The sequence below is a fragment of the Caloenas nicobarica genome, chromosome 26, assembly GCF_036013445.1.
Source record: "Caloenas nicobarica isolate bCalNic1 chromosome 26, bCalNic1.hap1, whole genome shotgun sequence".
NCBI classification, from domain to species: Eukaryota; Metazoa; Chordata; class Aves; order Columbiformes; family Columbidae; genus Caloenas; species Caloenas nicobarica.
In genome coordinates, this window is record NC_088270.1 from 1,057,423 (window position 1) to 1,078,467 (window position 21,045).

The 21,045-nt window shown below is 55.9% G+C and overlaps 1 protein-coding gene across 3 annotated transcripts in view; it reads right to left on the reverse strand.

The window, feature by feature from the left end:
- DSCAML1 (DS cell adhesion molecule like 1) overlaps nt 1-21,045 on the reverse strand; it is a 95,779-nt gene that overhangs the window by 65,112 nt on the left and 9,622 nt on the right. For all 3 annotated transcript variants that reach the window (XM_065651957.1, XM_065651956.1, XM_065651958.1), the window contains exons 2-3: nt 17,752-18,069; nt 15,057-15,203 (exon numbers count right to left, since the gene is read on the reverse strand). In XM_065651957.1, the coding sequence (XP_065508029.1) occupies nt 15,057-15,203; nt 17,752-18,069 (465 nt within the window). The remainder of the gene's footprint in view (nt 1-15,056; nt 15,204-17,751; nt 18,070-21,045) is intronic.

Consider the following 21,045-nt stretch of genomic DNA (forward strand, 5'->3'; position numbering starts at 1 on the left):
CTGCCCTTCACAGTCCCAGCCCAACGAGATGTCCCTGGCACCCCAGCTCCACCCTGTTCAGGAGGAAGAGGTGTTCCTCGGATTCCTCCCGGTTTCCAGCTCCGCTGCCTGCAGCTCTCCTGCCGGTGCAATACCTGGTTTTCCTCGTGCTCCCTCCCCATCCCTCCACGAGCAGACGCACAGAAGAGGGGCAGGCAGCAGTGTCCCTCCGTTCTCGAGCTCCTACTTGCTGCAGATCTCTTAATGCATTTCTTGGCCAAGGGTTAGGAGATTAAACACTCCATAGAAGGCGAGCTGACACAAGCTGACAGACCTGAATCTTCTGCACATGCATAAGTGCCAGTCCTCATCACAAGGATGCTTATTTGCCAGCCTCATACCTATCACTTTGGCTGGGAGTCAATCTAAATAAAGCAAATTCATTTGTTCTGATGGGGAGAGGGAGTCGCTGGGCTGTCATAAGGTTGAACTCAGCTGGCATCATTTTAAAGTGGAAGGTGCTGCGGAAACACCAAGTACCATATTTCCAGGCTCCCGGGAGCAGGAGCAAGGGAGCTTTGCTGTGCCAGGAGCCGGGGTGCAGGGCTGCACCCCATCCCCTGCTCTGCAGAGACGGCAGAGCCACCAAACTGCGCAAACACGCGTGAGCCTTGCGGCGCAGGGGGGCACCGGTGAGGCCAGCCTGGCACTGCTGGGACCAGCCTGTCCCCCGTCCCAGAGGGAAGGCCGGGGCACAGCCGCCCACCGGACCCCCCCGTCCTTCCCCGCCGGATTTCGCAGCGCCCCATCGCCCCGCTCCGACACCCAGCGCAGCCTCCCCAGCCCTGCTCCTTCCCTCCTGCCCCCACAGGGCTTGGCTGCAAGGATTAAGACTCATTTCAAATGAAGTTTTCATTATTTTCTGCTCTCCTTCTTTATTCCCAAAGTCATTTGCATTACAAAAAAATTAAACAAAAGCTGCTTTCTGAATCTCCACTCATTACTCCCATTACATTTGTTAACATCATTATCTTCAGCCGAAGATGGCAACTATCATCAAATGTTGCAGAGCTTTTGGAGACCTCTTGCTATATTAGTCTGGAAAATTGCTTTAATGCTTATGCTTTTAGTGGTTTAAAAAAAACAGCTATAGCATTAGAAGCCATAAAGAAGATAAGAAAGTGCATCATTTGATAATATGTGCGTTTTTCCCCTTTACACTGAAATATAAATACATATGGTAATGCAGAATGCAAAAGCTTCTCCTCCACTGCAGCGATCCAGCACGGATCCTGCGATTTGACCCCCAGATGCACCAGCCCCTCTCCTTGGCAGCTCCTCCCTTCCTTGAAACACTTTTCTTCAGGAAAAAGTATTGCATTAAAGGCTGGGACTAAAAGGAACATCTTCCAAATACAGCCCGTTCATTTTTCCAGATTTCAGTAAAATAGATGTTGCTTAGACACAGCTAATGGCTCAAGCTGTAGCTGTCGAATCTTTGTCTTTAGGGGGAAGAGAAGCACGGAGCGCTCGTGCTGCTCGGGGAGCAGCGGGGTCTGAAACGGCTCTAGTAGGGGGAGGCTGGAAAACGGGGTTCGGCTGCAGGAGCCACCGGTGCTGCTGCTGCCAGGGAGGGAGCGGGAGCCGCTCACGGTCCCACCGCCGCTCTGCTGGGGAAGAGGCTTCCAAAGTGGCAGCAGCCTTTGGACAGGAGGGATCAGTGCTGGAACAAGGCAGGCTTTGCCTCTTTTTAAACACAGATCATAGAACTGAAGTTTTTGCTATATTTAAATGCAAAATCCTGTAACTGGGAGCTCCCTGCAGCCCCCCAGCAGCCCCCTCCCTGCTGCTCTCCCCATGGCTGGGTCGGCATCTCCTAACGCCAGGAGGCACAGCGGCTGCTGCAACAGGTCTCAGGACCTGGCACAGCGTTCGAAGCACGAAGGAAGGACACGAGACCTTGCTGAAGGTGCGGCGGGTTTCCAGGCAGAGACTCGGCATCGCAGCCCAGCAGCACCGGCTCTGCCGAGGGCTCTGCGGCGCGATGCACAAGAGCCCCGTTATGTCTGTGGGTGCATCTCTCCTCCCTGCCAACCGTTCGGTGGGTCTGATTACACGGGGGCACGGCTGCTGGTCCCAGCGCCTCTCGCTCTCAACTGGCAATCCCACAGATAACCTTTGGGTGCCGATAGCTGAGCCAAGCTGAGCAGAGATGGTATCTGGAGGGATGCTTGAAAAAAAGAGCAAGCTGGATACAAGTGTGGACAAGCCATAGATGAAAAATTTGGCAGGGCAAAAGGGAAGCAGGGTGGGGGTTTCCAAATCTCCTTTCTAAGGAAATTATGAGTCTCCAGGGTCACCACAGAAGCAAAGGTTTCCAGCCACAATTGCTCAGGAGCAGAAGGAGCAGAGACCCACAGGGCAGAGGTGAAGAACGGGGAGAGGCAGAGGCGGAATAGCGAGGAAGTGGCAGTGGGGGATTCCCTGCAAAACGTGGAGGCTTCTCATGCACCACAGCGCGAGCAAAGGGGCTTTGAACCCCTGCCCAAGCAGGCTGGGGCAGCGATGCAGAGGCCAATACAAGAGACAGTGGGAAATAAAAGGCAGAGCCAGGACCATGCTGCTGCTTGCGGGGGCTCTGCCGCTCACCCCGGGGCCTTTTCAGCCCCGAGAGCTGCATTGGAGCTGATTTACGGTGGCTGCAGGAGAGGTCGGAGCTCGATAGGCTTTCATCGATCAGTTAATTAAACCGAAGCAAAACAAACGTAACGAATGTAAAAATTTACAACCTCTGCCACGGGTCCAGGTGCACCCGGAGCTCAGACAGCTCCAGCTCAACCCGCTCGTCTTCTCCCCCAACGAGGCAGGATGGGCTGGACTTGGGCAGAACCTGTCACTGGAGCGGGCAGGACGTGCAGCACAAATAGTAATAATAGGAATAATAGTAATAGCAAATTGCCAAGAGTGAGGCAGCGCAGAGGTGCTAAACCCAGCCAGAAAGAAGTTAAAAGTGCGGCTGTCCCCAAACACGGGCAGCACGTGAAGCGTGACACCCAAATGACCTGCTCTAACCATGCACGAACACAGAAATCATACAAGCCTATGATACAAGTTCACGCTTGGTCACACAGCCCAGGAGACCTGCACAAAGAGATTTAAATTATCCCTTTGTTTTCCATCAGGCTTTCGGTGTTGATTTAAGCTGCCCAAACAAATAATTAGGCTCTTATCTCCATCACGCAGCAGCATTAGCTGCAATTCATCATTTTTAGCTTCTTCGTTTCATATATTGTGCATATATGTATGAATAAAGAAGAAACTCAACCATTCACATTTGATAGGACACTGGCATCGCAAGATGCTCTTGCCAACACAGTGGAGAGAGACATTTGGTTAAATCTGGTCTTGACTGCAACAAAAATACAATCCCCAAAGAACTCTTCCCTGCAGGGAAAGCAAACGCGTGTGCATTTTTAACAGCTTCTGGAAACAAGACTGTCAGATGTGCAGTGCTCGAGATACAGAAGTGACTCTCTGTTCACCACTTGGACGCCCGCCCCCCAAATCCTTTGGTTTAGAGCCCACCTCACCGAGGCGGCCGCCCTGCTGCTGCAGATTCCTTTGCCTGTCCTTGACAGGTGAGTCCCCTCCCTCCCTAACGCACTACATCATCGTAGAACATCCCACTGTCATAAAAAAGAAAGATCACGGAGACGATTATGCAGTTAATTCCTGACACCGCCACGAGCGCGTCGTACATATATTGTATGCAATAGCCATAGCTCTTGTTTAAACAACGGGACGTGCCAGGAGGTCTGATCGATGGTACAACAGCCGAGCTCGGGGAGCAGCGCTAAGTGGGTGGCAGCAGCGCGGCCGCACCTGGAGCCGCCAGCACCCGCCTCCCCGCGAGGAGCCGCACGGCTCGCGCCGGCGGGGGCGCCGCGCTGGGCACCCGCCCCCCCGGGACCACCGGCCCTTGTGCGGCACCAGGGACCGTGCCCGGCTCCCCCGGCCGTCAGTCCAGCCTCTTGTCAACACCCACGTCTTTGCACGGCTTCTGCACTGGGACACACACAACCGTGGAGAACCGTCTGCAGGAACATTAACGCTTCTGTATGCCCAGGAAGCGTTTCTGGAAGCGCAGCATTAAACAAGACACCGCGATCGCAGGCAGCCACGGAGCGCGTGGCACCACGGAGTTCACGGTGTAACTGCAAACGGAACGCCAGAGATGCAAGTCCAGTGGACGTTAAATGACATACAACAAGCAATCTCTGGTGGTGCCACCAGCTTTCGTTGCCTGCAGCACACTGTTCCTCCAAAGATGCAAATGAGATCGGGTTTGCAGGGAGAGGCAGTTCCAAGTAATCGGTCAGGGTCTAGAGCAGGCTCTGGTGAAGGCAGAGCCAGACCTACCACGAATCTTCCCGTTTCAGCTGTGACCAAAATTCCGCAGCCCTGGGGAAACAAAGACCCATGCTTGCCCTTGACCACCATGCAAAAGGTCTCAGTGCCATCAGCCCAGGTCAGGCTGGTTCGATTTGCTTCCCCAGAACCCGGTGGCTCCACTGCTGCGGGATGCCCGAGGTGGCATTTACAGCTCTTTGCCAAGCACCAGGCTGGCCTGGGCCACAGAAATAGGTCGTTGGTGAGCCGAGCACCGGCGTAACGGGGACACAAGGCAGGCAGGGGACAGCAGGCACAGGGAGAGGTGACAGCACCCGAGCAGGCAGGGGACCAGCTGGTTGTGGCACGCAAACGCCAGGTACAGCTCAGCCACGACAATTTATAGTTTCACAGCTGCCTTCGGTGGAAAGACCCAGAAGAGGCAAGGCAGGCTCTGGGAAGGAATATTAAACACCGCAGAAATAAAAGGTATTGCTCAAGAGAAAACATAACAAGGCTGAAGCCCAGCACGGTGCAGCCTTCAGATGAAATGGAGATGAGCTGCCAATGAATTGCTTCCTCTTAGGGGAACTTGTGGCTGGCCGAGGAGGGAAGACCCCCTGTCCTGAGCGAGCAGGCACGGCCGGTGGGTGCAGGGGGGGCGGTGGTCCGGGCCATAGGAGCCCTCTGTGTGACCGCGGCACTGACAGGGACCCTGTCACCCCCCTGCCACCGCACACCGGCTCCCGCCGTCCCCAGCCTCATCACACACCCCATTTCTTGGTGCCGTGTGGTTACACTGGAATCTCAATTTCCAGTTAAAAATAACGCAGTTTCTAACCCTCGAAGGTGCAGAAAAACGTGACCTCTAAAAATTCAGAAACTGAAAGGCAAAGCAAATGAGTCCCAAATTTGTCTACGCTATAAACGTCAAATTCTTTTTGAAAGAAATGAATGTTTTTGATGAATGTTTTCTTGAATGCCTGCTTTTGGCAGTGCTGCCATCTGTGAAAAATCTCTGCCACGCTTGCTATTAAGATTTCATTTCCAAGAAGAGTTCATAGCTGCTTTAATAAATGGTTAAAGGACTGTCAGGAGTGCAAAGGGCCAGCAGCTTGTTTACCACAAGTGGCTTCTGTCACCAAGTAAAGCACCTTTGACTGATAAGCTCATAGCCCGCCAGACCACATGCAGCTTCCTCCGCAACCCTCCAACAAGCAACATTTTCAGAAGCACTTGAGCGATGTCGGGCACTTAGGAACCTAATCCCTATCGACTCGCAACGAGATTTATGTTCCTGAACCGCTGGCTCGCTTGTGGAAGAGGTCGCTGGGTCATTTTGGAGATTTCACCCAGCGTCCCCGAGTCATTGATTACACTTTTAACACCGTTCATCACCAAAAAGCACAGACTCTCGCCCCAGTGAGCCTCCAGCCTCAGGTCTGCAGGAGCAGCCCCGGCACCGGAGGCTCCCAAAGGCCTTCGGAAGGGGCTGAGGACATGTCCAGCAGCTCCCGAGCAGTGCAGAGCCCCTGCAGACGGTGCTGGGCTGGGATGCAGCAGCTGCCGCTCTGGAGCGCTGCAGACCGTGGGGCGCACAGCCCGGTTCCGCGCACAGCCCGGTTCCGCGCACAGCCCGGTTCCGCGCACAGCCCCCGGTTCCGCGCACAGCCTGCGCACAGCCCCCGGTTCCGCGCAGAGCCCCCGGTTCCGCGCAGAGCCCCCGGTTCCGCGCACAGCCCCCGGTTCCGCGCAGAGCCTGCGCAGAGCCCCCGGTTCCGCGCACAGCCCCCGGTTCCGCGCACAGCTGTGCCACAGGGCAGCCACCCCAGAGCCCTCCCTCTGCCAGCACCCAGGCTCCACGACCCCCGAAACGGAGCCCTGAAATGGCTGGTGTATTTGTAGATCTTGTGCGTGACTAAATCAAGAGGAACAATAAGATCTTTTTCCAGATTCGGCAAACATCAGTATAATAAAAAAAATTAATTATATGCTTGAACACATGCACCAGAGCAATGCCCTGTATTTTCTCCTAATTGTTCTCCAAGCCTTACAGAGCCACATTTAAATAAAAATGAAGCAGTTATTTAAACCGCAATTAAAGATGGAGCAATTTATTTTTAAACCAGAACTCTCGTCAGCAGCGCAGGAGAGGAGGAAGGGGAGCTGCACGGGGACCGCGACCAGCACAGCGCGGGGCAGGTGCCGCCAGAGCCACCGGGCCAGGTGCCCACCACGGCAGCACCTCGGCAGCAGCTCTGCACCCAGCGGGTGCTGAGAGCACCCTCAGCAGCGCGCGGGCTGCGCCTCCGTGCCCAATCCCGGCAGCTGGCACAGACCAAACCGCAGCAGCCCCTCCGACCGGCACTCGCCCCGACCCAGCAACCCCGGTGCCTCTGCAGCTTTGCAAGAAGAAAGACGGTTTTGGTTGCGAGCCCATGCAAAGCTCGGCCCTCGCTCTGCCAGCTGAGAGCAGCTCCTCCCCAGCGAACGTGCAGCCTCGGTCGCATCTCGGCGTGCGCCAGGGCCAGGCACTGCGGATGCGTCCCAGGGAGGCATCTGCACCGCTGTGCTCATTTTCTTCTAACTGGGTGCCCGCCACCACAACCCCAGGGTTTCCACCCAAACCCCAGCCCTGGGAAGGTCACCCAGGGACCTCAGCCCGCTCTGCCCCAGCAAGGTGACCATCACGCAGCATCCCAGGCCAGGAGCATCTCTACAGAAAAAGGCTGTGGCTGTGCTGGCAGGAGTGGGCTGGGGAGGGAGGAAGAGAAGCAACCACAACAAAAACCCACCCTCTCTTTTCATAAGACAGCAGAATTTATCAGCCTGCAGCCCTTCACATCTGTCTCCTCATACAAAATGAAAGAGGCTTTGAAAAACAGAGGAGATGAAATAAAGCCGTCTGTGTTAGGAAGCTGGCATCTCTGCCACTGTCACTGTCACCATGGTAGGAATAATGACCGTGATTGTTTCTGCATCTGTGTGTGTGCAGGGAGCAGGGGGGAGGAGAACGCGCACCCGCAGCCACAGCACCCCCTGCCCTCCCCAGGGGCAGCAGCCCGGCCCTGCTCCCCGCGGCTCGGGGTGAGGTGGCCACGCACGTGTGAGCATCCCCGACGGACACGGCACGAAGCGGCGATGACTTCAGCTCCGCTACACGCAGCGCTGGCTCCTGCCCCTGCGCAGCACCAGGCCCCAGGGGCAGGCGGCTCAAGCTCATGGAAACATGTGGTTTTGAAGAGAAGTTTTGACCTGTACAGTTTTCACATCACTTGGCTTTGCTGTAGCAATTACTGCTGTGCTGCCCTGGTCGGCACAGATCCCCGCAGAGACCGTGGGCTGGCGGCTGGAACCAGCACCATCTTCACTCCATTAGATGACAATTAAAAGGAGGCATAAAAGGAGAAAGATTCGGACAGGGTGGAGAACCCGAACGTGCCAGCAAATGGCTGGTGAAGCAAACCCTCTCCCTCCAAACACAGCTCTCCGAGCTGGTGTGGGTGTTTCCAAATGGACTTTGGTGCTTCCCAAGCCATGCAAGCTGGCGGCAGCCCTGCAGAGCGCTCCAGGCAGAGGGGGATCTCACCAGGATCCCCTGGGCAAGGCGTCCCTGCACCGAGAGCCCTCGCACAGCCCCCTGAGCCCTGGCGGCGCTGCAGCCCCCGTGCCCGGCGCACACGTCGCCCTGGCCGGCACACGGAGCGGTGAGCGCTGCCTCAGCCTCAGCTGCTCCAGTACCCGACAGAGACACAAAAGCATCACAATTTAGCAAATGCCTTCTGAACAGGGAGATGAGACCACAGCCCTCGTAATTCAGCAGGGAGCTGTGTGCTCTGAGCTCGGTTACGCAGGCAGACAGAGCAGCAGCATGTTCAGCAAGGTGCAGAGGTAGCACCAGATTTCATTATACAGCTCAGTGCTGCTACTCGCTGGGCCCCGTAACCTTTTCCCAGGGCTGGTTCTCAGCAGAGAAGCCTCTCACTAGGGTGCACAGGTCCAAGGGTCTCCAGCTCCTCCAGGCAAGGCAGTCAACCCATCAGGGAGAGAAGGTGTCACCATGGGATGTTAATCAGCCTCCGAACCCCTCCTGCCCAGGTCGCTCCCCTTTCCTGTCTGCCACCGGAGGGCTGCTCCAGAGAACTTGCCTCTTGTTCCCAAATTCCTTGCAGTTTCCTGCAAAATTGCAATTTGCAATTCAGAGCACAACTGGAACAAAATCTGCCCCAGTATACAGAGTCACGCTGGGACTCAGGAGAGTCCAGGCAACACATGCTGCTGGCTGCTCCCAGCGACTGCTCCTCCACGCATCTCCTCCTGCTCATCTCTTCCTCCTCCTGCCCTCTGCACTCTGGTCCAACTTCCTTCACGTAAATCATCCCAATCCTCACAGTGTAATGACTGCTAAAGGTTTACAGCGGGGGCGCAGCAAAGCCTTCCTGGTGCTCATCGCCCCCTCACCTCCAGCACCGGCGAGCCCGATGCGGATCCTAAATGCTCAGCAGCTCCAGCAGACACGGGGCCAGCAGCGCGATGTAGGAGCCAGACCTCTCGCTGGGTCTGGGCTGGGCATCAGGCAGATTTACAGCCCAGCTGCCTCCAAACCCTCAGCCATCCATCCTACACTCTGCGTGCCTTTTCTCCCTTCCCTACGGCACAACCGCTGCTTGGGATGGTCGAAGATTTACGCTAACAGGTACACAAAGAGGTGGCAGCTCCAACAACAGCCACTCCTCTACATTTCGCGCCTTGGAGCTTGTACCATATCTGGTTTGCGCTCTATCATCCTGCAGGGCTTGGAGCGGGGACAAGGACATCATGAGCGACTGGGATGCCAAGTGCCAGATCAACAGCAACTTTCCTTCTCCAAACCCTGCACATCCTTTCTCCTCTGCCCTGCAGAGAAAGCAGCCAAAGGCTTCCTCGCTCTGAGCTCAGACAAAGCGTTCCTCTCCTGCAGAAGCTGCAAGAGTGCATCAAAAGCAGCCGACAGCTTTGGTTCGGGATGGCCCGAGCTCGCTTCCAGGCAGTTCTTCACCCGAGATGAGGCTGGGAGCCTGCAGAACGGGAACCTCGCACCGGGGGACAGCTGCCAAAGCTGCACCCAGGAAAGGGACCCGGCCCGGGTCACGTCCCGGGGGCACCGGCAGCGACCGGGCGCTCGTGCCCGGCCCTTCACGGGCGTTTTGTGTACTTGTTGTAGTCCCTTCTTTTGGCGTGTGTGCCTGCGTGTGCGAGATTGTCTCCAACGTGACTCTGCATTATCAGGGCTATAATGAGTCCTTGTTAAAGTGGATTTGATGGAATAATTATATTCCAAAAAAACCTGCGGGAAAGCGCTCTCCCCTCTTAAAGGGCAGGATCATCAAACGTTCTCACCACATTATTTGCAGTCACACCTTCTGCTGCATCTGCTCCTTTTAAAATCTCTAACTCCAATCTGATCTGAATATATAAATCTGAATTATCACAGCAAAAGGAGATGTGCTCACACCTTTTTTTATCTGTTGCCATGGCGATTAGATAAAATTCACGCCAAGTCTCTGGGGAAGGATGAAATGATTTCAGACAGAATCTCACCCCACTTGGTGAGAATAACGCCTGGAGCTACTTCCCTCTGTAACAGGTCTGGGCACATGTCGCAGCCAGAGAGGGTGGCAAGGGGTGGGGGAGAAGCCAGGACACCTTTGGAGATCTCGGGACCGACAGGGGAAAAGGTTCTGCGGCCCCCCCAGACAGCGGAGAGGAGGCCAACGCTCGTTTAAATCACATCAGGCTGCTCCACGCGGCGAGTCAACCCAGCCCAGGCAGAAGCTACAAAATTCAATTGAAAAGGCCACTTCTTCGGCAGCCTTTTGCCCAGTGGCCGCAGCTTTGCCGTGGGAGCTGCCGATGCAGAGGCGGCTGCGGCCCCACATCCCCAGCCCCGTGGGGACGGCCGGGACGGGGCAGCGCGCTGCTGGCTTTAAACCAGCCGGGGTTACTCAGGCAAAACCAAATAAAAATGCTAACGGCCGGGAAGGATCCGCTGCGACCTCTCCCCTGTCCTCAAACCATCTCACTGAAGGCAAACACCAAAACAAGGACTGCCTTTCGCCCTGTTTGTTCTGTCCCAGCTTCCAGCTTTTCTGCAGTAACAGGAGACTGACGTCCTCCAGAACAAGCCTATTGATGGGAGGACAATGCCGAATTATCCATGTCCTGGCTCTTCTGCCCCTGGGATCGTCCCTCCGTGCCCCCCAGCACGCAGAGCGGCAGCCTGGGGGGGGAACGGGCACCCCAAACCCTCACCTGTAATTGCCGGCAGCCTCGTGCTGTGTCTCAAGACTCGCCGCATCTAGAGACGGATCGCAGTGGAATTCTTTTACGGTTTATTTTAGAGAGAAACAGAATATTGTGGATGTTGCAAGGTGCGGGAGAGAAGAGCGCCCATCTTCGGGGCGAACGGCCACGTCTAACCCCACGAGAAAGCTGTTGCAATTTTATTTCCCACATCACTAAATACTTGCCCAGATGAGATTAAGAACCCCAAAACCAGACTTGGGCACTGCAGAGGAGGGGACAGAAAGGGCTGTTCAGGTCAAATTAAGCTCATATCCGAACCACCGCAAACAGATGAGCTTAGATGTTTTTCAAACTCCTAAAAGGCTGCTGTTCAACCAAGAACATACACAAAAACATATCTAAAACTTCACAGAATTTATATTTTTTTTGTTCTGTCCTTCTGGTAAGCTTTACGTTTTGCTTTCCAGAGAAACGACTTTGTGGATAACCAATGACTAAGGACATCCAAGTACCTGCAGCCCTCAAAGGATCCGTACTAGGGCTGCTGAGAAAAGCATCACCCTTCGAAACGTCTGTTCCTTGAGGAGTGCTGTATTTAGATTTTTTCCGACACAATCTATCAAGTACACAACACAAGCATCAAACAGCGGCTCAGCTCAGGGCTTGGACTTGTGACTGCTGACATCAAGTTACAGCCGCGCAACGCCTGAAGAGACATGAGTTGGTGCCACGCACTTCCATTTCTGCGCCACGCATTTCCATTTCTGCGCCACGCATTTCCATTTCTGCGCCACGCATTTCCATTTCTGTGCCACAACAACCAGAGCACGGAAACGAAAGCAGCTCAGCCACATACGCAACACAATTCCTCCAAGACCAACCCAAACCATGCATGTGCCTGAGAGTCTTCATGTTACCCAGCCTAGCAATAGTGCTTTAAAAATTTTCTAAAAAGCTGTTTACCACATAGAGTTCTTAAAACGGCTTGTAGCAGGAGCCTCTCCCTCTTTCCCCATGGAAAAGCGGTCAAGTCCTGTAAAGCGCCCTGCTCAGCTGCAGTGCCTCCCATCCTCCTCCCAGTAACCCCCCCAATACATATCGAGATTCATTAGTAGCGACAGAGTTTGAAATCACAGCCTGGGTGTGAAGCACAACCTTGCACACAGTCCCCATTCTGTAAATTCTGTAAGCACCGCTGCTTCGCTCCCAGTACGCACCAGCCTACATTAAATGCCACGGTCCTGCAAGGGCTGCTGCATGTTTGCGACAAGGCTGAGAACGAAAGGCAAGATTGATTTTGATGTGAGCACCAGCAAAGCAAATGGGTTTTTGAAAACCCTATAATTTCTCTGCAACCCTTGACTTCACTAAACACACATTTTTAGACCGCAGCACAGTTAGGTAGGCATTAAACAAAAATGAGCCGCACTAATGATGATTTATGTGCGGGATAACCTTCCATAAAGAATTTATCTTTGATTTCAGGGTAAGTTACAGTGTTGCCAAGCTAACCAAATAATGCAACTTGCCACCAAAACCCCCTCCTGCAGCAGGGCCACGCAGACACAGAGCATTTCCCTGCAATTGCTGGGAGATCTCTTCCAACACAGAGCAGGAGGTGCTCCTGCAGACACCCCTGCCGGGAGCCCAGAAACACGCCAGCCACAGGCACGTTCTGCACGGGGAGGGGGCACCCAACACTCCCCATGTCTGGGGATGCTGCTGCACCGACCCACCGCGCCAGCCCGTCCCCCAGCATCCGGACACCCCCAGGGCCCCCCGGGGACGGAGGCTGTCACCCAGGAACCCCACGGTAAAGCAGGTGGTCTCCAGCGGGGCTTTCTGCGGCAAGCACTGCTGACACCCCCGCCGAGATCCCTCGGCCACCAGCAAACCGCCATCAAAAGAGCAGCAAGGCTTGTCTGAAAAGACACGGTGCGGGGGCCCAGCAGCAGAGCCCGGGAGCCCCCTAATCCCAATTAAGCGCGAAAAGAACCCGAGGAAGCTGATGAAAGGGCCACCCGGCCCACAAACAGAGCCCGGGGTCTGAGTTCGCCCGAGCAGCAGCCCCAGGGGAAACGCTTGCTGCCCCCATTGCTGGGCTGCAAAATGTTTGGATTCGGTGGGGGAAAAGCAGATATTAACTGTGGAAATAGTCACTTCAAAAGAGTTTTCTGCCACAGAGAGGTCTGGATGGGGATTCCTCCTGCTCCTGTGCATCAGGACTGTTTACCCCCTGCTGCACCATGCCTGCTGGGAGATGCACAGTCCTCCCCAGGACACACCAGAGGAAAGTTTTGGGAAAAGCAGCCGGTTCGGCACAGCGAAGCTGGGAAAAAACACCACGCTATGCAGCCTGCTGTAAATAGGGCTCGGACGTACTTCTGAGCGAGCTGCAGTACTCGCACACACCTTTGCTTTCCGTGGGCTGCCGGGAGCGGAGCTGTGAGCGCTGTGTGCGCGCAGCCGCTTGATCTGACAGTTCAGAGAGCGCGTCTGCGACTGAAGGGAGCTGCCGGGCCTCCGCTCGCGCTTCGGCTTTCCTGCCGCTCCCTCCCAACAGCACAAACCTCCTTCTCCTCCTCCACATCTTCCTCCTCCTCCTCTGCATCCTCCTCCTCCTCCTCTCCTCATCTTGCTCACTCAGAATTAGGACAGAAGCAGAGGTTCGCCAGCGGTCAAGAAAAGACCATGGTTTTGGTAACAGCAAAGCCAGTTCTAGCTCTATCACAAGTGCAATAAAAAAATAAGCTCCAGGCGGATACTATATTTGTAATCCAACAGCAAAACATGTTTGGTTGTGTTGACTCTGCACTGTAACACGATTTATATGTTCTGTCTTTAGGGTAATTATTGCTTTAGAATGTTAAAATCGTTCCACTCTAATTAAATCATCGTATTACAAAATCCACTGCCACAGCAAACTTGAGAACAAGTCTGGTTAAGATCACGCAAGTGCACGGGTGACAAAGTTGCTGCCGAGCAAAGCAGCGAAGCAGCCGGGCTCTGCAAACGAGGGTGCCGTGCGTCTTCCAGAGCCGCTGCCAGCCCGCAGCCCCTGCCGAGGCCTCGCAGCCCCGGGGGCCACCGCTCACCGGCCCCAGCCCCGGCCCCAGCCCCAGCCCCCTGAGCCCCGGCCCCAGCCCCGGCACCCTGAGCCCTGGCACCCTGAGCCCCGGCACCCCGCTTCCCTTGGCCTGTGCTGAGTGAGCACATGAGCTGCCCTCTGGAGCCACTGGTGAGAGCCCCCGCGGCCCTCAGGAGAACCTGCCATCCCCCTGCAGGTGAAGCCCTTTTCTCCTTAAGCTCCTTGAGCGAGAACCGTCCCTGCCAGAGGGACTGCAGCAAACGGCCTGCGGGGCCCGGTCAGCGGCGCCAGCTCCCGGCGGCATCTGCCCCCACGGCCCTGCCCGCGCAGCAACACTGCAGGAGCAGCGGGACTTGCTGACCTGTGAGCAAATATCAAGCGCGGAGCATTCACTTTAGGCAAAATCCTTTAATTCTCTCCGGATCCCCCCGGGGAAAGCGGTATTGATTGCTTTACTACGAGCTTACACATGCGGTGCAGGGCAGCCAGCGCTGCCATCAATAGCGGCGCCGAGGAGGGAGCCAAGGGGTCACCGCGGCACACGGGGACACGGGGCTGGCCCCGCGCTGTGCCCAGCACCTGCCCGCAGCCCCCGCGCTGCTCCAAAGCCCGTGACAAGGCAGCGCCGGCGGTACCGACACACCGCCGCACAGCACGGCTCAGCCAAAACATCACCCGGGGGCAAAACATCCCGAGCTGCAAAGTCCCTGCACAGAGACGGGCAGTGCTGTCCCCCTGCGCACCACGGCACGGCAAGGTCAGCGCTGAGCCGGGCACGTCCCGGGCTATGGGGCAGACGCATGGCACAGGGGCACGAAGCAGGTGCCAACACGGCGAAGAGGCGCACAACGCCATTTTTGTCACGTTCCTTTCCCCGCGGCTGAAACAGTTGTGAAAACTTGCAAGAGAAGTTGGAATATTTATTTGTGCATCATCCTGACAACGTGGAAACCAGCTCTGACCGCGGGAGTCAGGACACGGGCAGCACGCAGACGCTTTTCCTCTTGTCCAAACCCAAAGCGTGCTGGCTCGCGGGGAAGCCAGGACGGGGCACGCATGCCATCACACACCAAACATCCGTCAGCCCAAAAATACCAAAGTACTAACCACATCACCAAGGAGACTCTGAACACAACACCTCTGCTCCCACCACCAATGTTTTCCAGTACGAAGCCGCAAGATGGTCATCAATAAAAGCTTGTGCTTGGGCAGCACAGGCACAGACAATAAGCCAAAAAAAAGGCCCTCCACAACTGAGTTTCCCACATGGCAAAACAGGTCAGAATTTCCAAAAAAACAGTGGCTTGTCTCTTACCTGGGATGATAGAAACGGTGTCTTTCTCCCAGGACACAACGCTAACGTATTCCTGCACTGAAGAGGGGATGAGGCACTTGAAAACAGCCACGTTTCCACGCATCGACCTTTGGTCCTCCACCCGAACAGTGTACGGTTCCCTGAAAACTGTAGAGAAAAGCAGATGGTTGGTAGCATGACAGTGCTGGGAGAAAACACATTTCCTTTTGCTTTAATCCCACGTTTCCCAAACAAACCAACCCACCCAGCAGCAAATGGCTTCCACCCAAAACACTTGGCCCACCTTCCCGGGGAAGGAAGCGGTTCTGCTTTGGAGAACGTGCCGAGGGGATGCCCGGCCCGGGTCCTGCTGCTGGGACCCCGCGGCGGTCCCCAGTGTCACCCCAGCTCGCCGCTGACGCAAGCTGCTGGCTTTGCGGTCACCAAAGCTGCTCAGGCAGACGTTTGCAGCTTCAGTACAGCGACCAGGGGCATTTAGTAGCTGTAAGGTTCAGGCTCCCTAATCATTTCACTGCTGGATGCTGAAAACGCAGCCATAGGGCACCAGGGAGTGACAGCCGGTGACGCAGAGCCCGGCACCCTCCTAGACCCACTGCAGGAATGCTTTGGGAAGTAGGTGACAATTTTCCAAGCCATGCCACAGCGGGAGCCATGAGCTGCCCCCACCACGTGCCCTGTTCCTCTGGGAGATGCACAACCCTTTGACAGCTGCTCCCTGGACCAGTGACAACTCCCCAGTGCCACCAGCCTCGCCAGGTGGGCTGGATCCACCCCAGGCTCTGCAGAAAGACACCAAGGAGTCACTATGCCCAGTAACACAGAAACCATAAACTCCTCAAGTTTAAGTATAAAACACCGTGAATGCAGGTGTCTCCTTACTGTGACAATAACTGTGCCCTGCAGGATGCAGACACCGGGGCATCACTATCGCGAGACACACATGAATTCGCTTCATCATTTAACAAGAGCCTCGGCCAGAGCAAAAGCAGCTCAACAAACCTCGTGTGATAGAATTCCCCAGCAGCCCCCAAAGGAAGGTGTTTTGCCGAGTGGAAAGCACCGCTGGCCATGCATTGCATTCCTCACAGAAACCAGCAAGCCACCTCGAATTCCCAGGTTTTCAGGGCACCCTGCTCTGCTGCAGGAGGGTTGGGAGCAGCCTCCAGCTCGCTCCTGCTATCCACCCGGTGCCCTGGCAGAGGATGAGGGCCGGGGCCGCGAGGACACGGGGAGAAGCCACGGAAAGGGACTACAAAGCAGATTAGCTGGCCAAAGCCTCTTTAACCACATGGAGCAGGTTTATTCACGGGCTTTAAAGGCCAGCGGGGACCACAAGGAACATCCAGCCCAGCTCCTACACACCCACCACTGCCATGACCACCCAAGCCTGGCGCAGACCTGGTGCATGGGCACCGACTTGTCCCCATGGCTGTCCCCAAAGCCAGTCCCCGCACTGCCCGGCTCTGAACCGGGGCTCCTGGCCTTTTGCTGCCGCTGGGAATAACACACAGCCACAACTAGCACACTTCAGACCTTCCACTGCCTGCAGAGATTTGCTCCATGTGCTCACCAACAGCTTTTCCAAAGCTTCCAGAGATTTTCCCAATGCCTTATATTTTCAGCTGTGTTTCATTTGCTTTCTTTACACAGCTTTAATTGGCTTTGCTCAGTGCATTGCCATTACAAAGCACTGGGGAGTGACTGGGATGCAAGATGACCCGGAGGAAGCAGAAGCAGGGGAACGTTTCACGACCATTTCCAAATGCTATAAAGCTGAAGCACTTCACGCTGCCACAGCCAGAGCCGTGCCGGTGGCCCTAGAGCCCCACGTGTGGGTCCCCACCACGTACCCACAGCTCCTGCTCATCGCACCTGCCGCGGGGACGGGGCGGCTGCGCTCCCAGCTGACACCCCCTGGCAGGAGGGGTGCGCTAAACCCCATGCTGAGAGGGTGGGATGCAAGCCAGGGCTCAGCTCTGCTCCCGGCTTGCTGTGACCCCAAGGAAGCCCTCGGCATGTGGGGGAAGAGCCAAGGAAAGGCTGCCCGCCCGGCAGGAAGGCAAGGACCACGACGCACCTGCCATCCCTCCTTCACCGAGCTCTGGCTTACGGGTAACCTGATAGTGCTGGTAAATCATTCACTCTGCAGAAGGGGGTTAATACCAATTTACTCTGCAGTACAAGGTATTAAAATTAAAAAACCCTGTAGTCACTTCTGTCATGTTCCCTCTGCTAGCCCCACTTTTAATAGGTTACATAATGAAGCCATTCCTGGGCTATTAGCCCTCCTCAGCCTGGTCAATAATTTACTATAATGGCTTTTGGAATCAACTCTTTGCCATACTCCTCCTTTTTTTTTTTTTTTTTTGCTTAATAAGCCTTAGTGTGTTGGGGCTGGATGCTACAGCGGGAACAGACGGGTTTGAGGAGCGCTGTGGGGTCTCCCCACCGCAGACAGATGTGCTCCGGCTCCTCCCGCAGCCGCAAAAAGCCCCCGTGCACAGCTGGGTGCGATAACACCAGCTCCAAGGGAGAAGACTTCTCTGGCTGCGAGTCTCCAGCCACATCACGGCCTCCACGCGCTCGCTGCAGACCCCCAGGCTGTGTGTCCCCTCCCTGCTGTCACCCCAGCCCTGTCCCCGCCGGCAAAAGCCAGCACCTCATCCAAACCCCAGCGCCGACAGAGAGCTCCTACCTGCTTTAACACGGATATTCGGGCTCCTGATTTTGCCAGCCGAGTTCTCCGCGGTGCAGAAGTAGTCGTTGTCGTGGATAAAGCTATTGAAGGCTGATGGCGAGAAGGGGTAGAGCTGCAAAGTCCCATTGGCATGGACATGCCGGATGTGGGGCACATCGTAGATGTCGTCGCCCGTGGCCAGGTACCACCGAAGGACGGCGCTGGGTGACCCTGCTGCCGGGCAGGGGATCACCACCCCCACTGTGCTGGAGAAGGTGACCTGCTGGATAGAGTCGTTCACAAAGTAGAGGCTGGTTCCAACATCTTCAGCATGTGCTGCGGAGAAAGCAGAGGCCACAACGGCCGGGGGTTACTACAGAAACGGCCGATCCCCAGCGGCACCCCCGGCACAGCCCCCAACCCCGCGCGGCAGAGCAGGGGAGCGGAGGAGCACCCGTGCATGGGCTGGAAGCGTAAAGGCCACCTTCACAGGCCAGTGCTCTTGCTGGCAGCACGGATCAGGGATCACGGGCACCTCATGAGGACAACGAGGGGCTGTGCAAGCCAGGGTACGCAGGGCAGCCCCCCAAGGCTTCCCTGGGTGGCTGTACGCACCCAGACAGCTCTGAGCACATGGTCTGGCCGTGCCTCGGCACCCACGGGGCTGAGGACACCCACGTGCAACAACGAGGAACCAAGCACAACAAACCAACACTGTTTCTCCTGCAAACCCCGAGGTCCCCCAGCCCGGAGCAGCAGCCAGCCAGCGCCCCTGTGCCTCATCGCTGCCCATCGGCAATGCCAGCACAGCCCATGCAAACCTCCCGAAGCAGGGCAGAGATCTTTGCCCACCACCCTGCCACTGCCTCCAAACGCTGCAGCCCCAGGAGAGGGGCAGGAAAACTGGGTTCCACGCTGCTCCCCTCTGCCGGAGCCGGGGAAGCCCAGGTCCACCCTGCCCAAAGCCCGAGCTGCCGCCTGGCATCCCTGCATCGCCCATGGGAAGATGGAGGTGCCCAGGGTTCTAGGGCACAGTCCAAGGCAGAGCTTGTGGCCGCCCAGATGCCCAGGAGCATCTCTCCAGGGCACCGTGAGCACCGCAGAAACGCGCTGCCCTTCTTCACAGCGAGGGAAGGGACCTCTCCGCCCAACTGCTCCAGTCTCTCCTTCCCACTCTCCAGGACCACGAGCTCCCTTTCTGCACCAAAGCGAGCAAGATTGCCTATAAATAAGGATGAGGAGGCCCCCAGTCACTTTAGATCCGTTTTCTTTTTTTAGCCGCACTCTTTCCAAGTGGGCGGAAGGACAGGGATATAGCAAGCGGCCCTCGGCGGGTGTATTAATAGCTCTGGCTGAGAACACGGCTCATGGTGCCGCAGAGCCAATAAGCAGATCACTACCGTGCCGCTGGTTCAAAACAAGTCACAGGGGACCCTCCATGACCTCGATTTTTTAACTTGGGGAGGAGGTGACAGGAGCTGGGGGGAGAAGGAAAGCCTCGTCCGTCTGGAGAGCTTTGCTTCAGCTCCGAGGACATCACAGCTGCTCGCCGGAGGAAAGGCTGGTTGAGTGCATCTCCTGGCCTCGTGTTGTGCCACCAGCCCGCTCCACGCTGCCCTCAACCACGTCAAGACGGGAAACCCCGAGACACCTCAACCCTTCCCAGAGCGGAGTCCTCTCCATCCTTCTCCCAGCTCATGCCTCTTTCAGCACCCACTACATCAGAGGCAAGAGCACCTGGTTCTTGTTCTCTGCGTACTCTGCACTGAATCGTCACCTAAAATGACAAAGTTTCCTCCTCCATCTACTCAGAGCCCTACTGTCCCACGTCGGGGGCATTGCTCAGCCCAGCAAAGCCATCCATGGAACGGATGAGCTCACCAGCAAGGTCCGGCGCAGCCACCACACGAGGCAACAGATTTACCGGCAGAGAAAGCATCTCCATATCTCCCCACACACCAGTTCCCTGCGTCCATGCACAGGTAGAAGTAGACAAAGCCATTTATTTTTCCTCCCTTGCTGACAAGCACCAGAAGAGTGATGGACCAGAGGAGGAGTGTGCTCCGGCCGAGCAGCAGTGCCAGGCTTTGCAGAGCCACGGGGCCACCGCACGGCCCTGCGGATGTCATTTGGTGACATCTCCAGGCTGGTTTGTCGTCACGAATCAGCACTTCCCTTCATCGGAACAGCGCGGTGCTTCTCCCAAATACATGAAAGAGGAAAGCGGCGCGTTTGCAGGCAGTGCAAGGAGCGCAGAGCACGTGCGAGCAGCACTGTGCTATTTGCGGCACCGCCTGTCGCCTGAGCGCAGCAGAAGATGGCTGGAGCCCGGGTACGCGGCGTGCGAGAGCCAGCCGTCACCTGCCAGCCTTGGAGCAGGAGCATCCCGCGGTGCCCAGCGCCCCGGCACCACCCGGCTCTGTCGGCATCTCCCCAAACCCAGCCTGGGCAGGATCCTGCCGCCGTAAAGACGGGAGAGCATCCACAGCCTGCCAGGGACATCTCCTCTTCCCAGGCAGCTCTAGAGAGGGACGGGTGAGGGGCTGGGGTGGAGAGTGGAAAAATACCTCATAAACAGGGAAATTCAGATTACCCGTAAAGCTTTTTCAGGTCAAAGGGGGAAACGGATTTTTAATAGAAAATGGAAGTTATGGGATTGGCAATAGTTATGTGACAGACGCATGGAGTTAAATCCACATAATCTCCTTTACCATTTAGCATTGAGCACCATCCTAATTCCATGTTTCATAAAACTGTCTCCAAATCACTGAGAGAGATTAAAAATTTAGAAATAGCACTGCAATATTTTTAAACCAGAAATCACTGCTCGCATCTGGTCAGATGTGCTGACCCTAACCTAAATATTGAGGGCATTAATTCCCATGAACCTGAAAAGAGGAGGCTGGAGGAGCCAAAATGGAACAGTTTCTGCTGAGGAAGACGCAGCGACGCAGGCGCAGAGCACCAGCCCTGGAGACCAGCCGCCGGTAGCTGGAAGCTACACAAAGCCCAGCGAGTCGCCGGAGACCGGCTGGCTTTGCTAGTTATTTTAGTTATCTAGTATTTTAAGTTATCAGAGTGCAATCTTCTTAAATTGTAGTAAATTACAACCTAGAGGTATTGAAATATTAATATCTCTATCTGAGCTGGGAGAAGCAAGCCATTTTGCTATCATCCCTTCGGAATATTTGCTAGTCTCGCTCGCTGGACTTCCCAAACTCCAACACCTCCAGTGGCGCAGCCAAGCCCGGCACCGCGGAGCGCGGTGCTGCACGTAAACACTCATTCGCTCCAACGCGGGGCTAAGGCAGA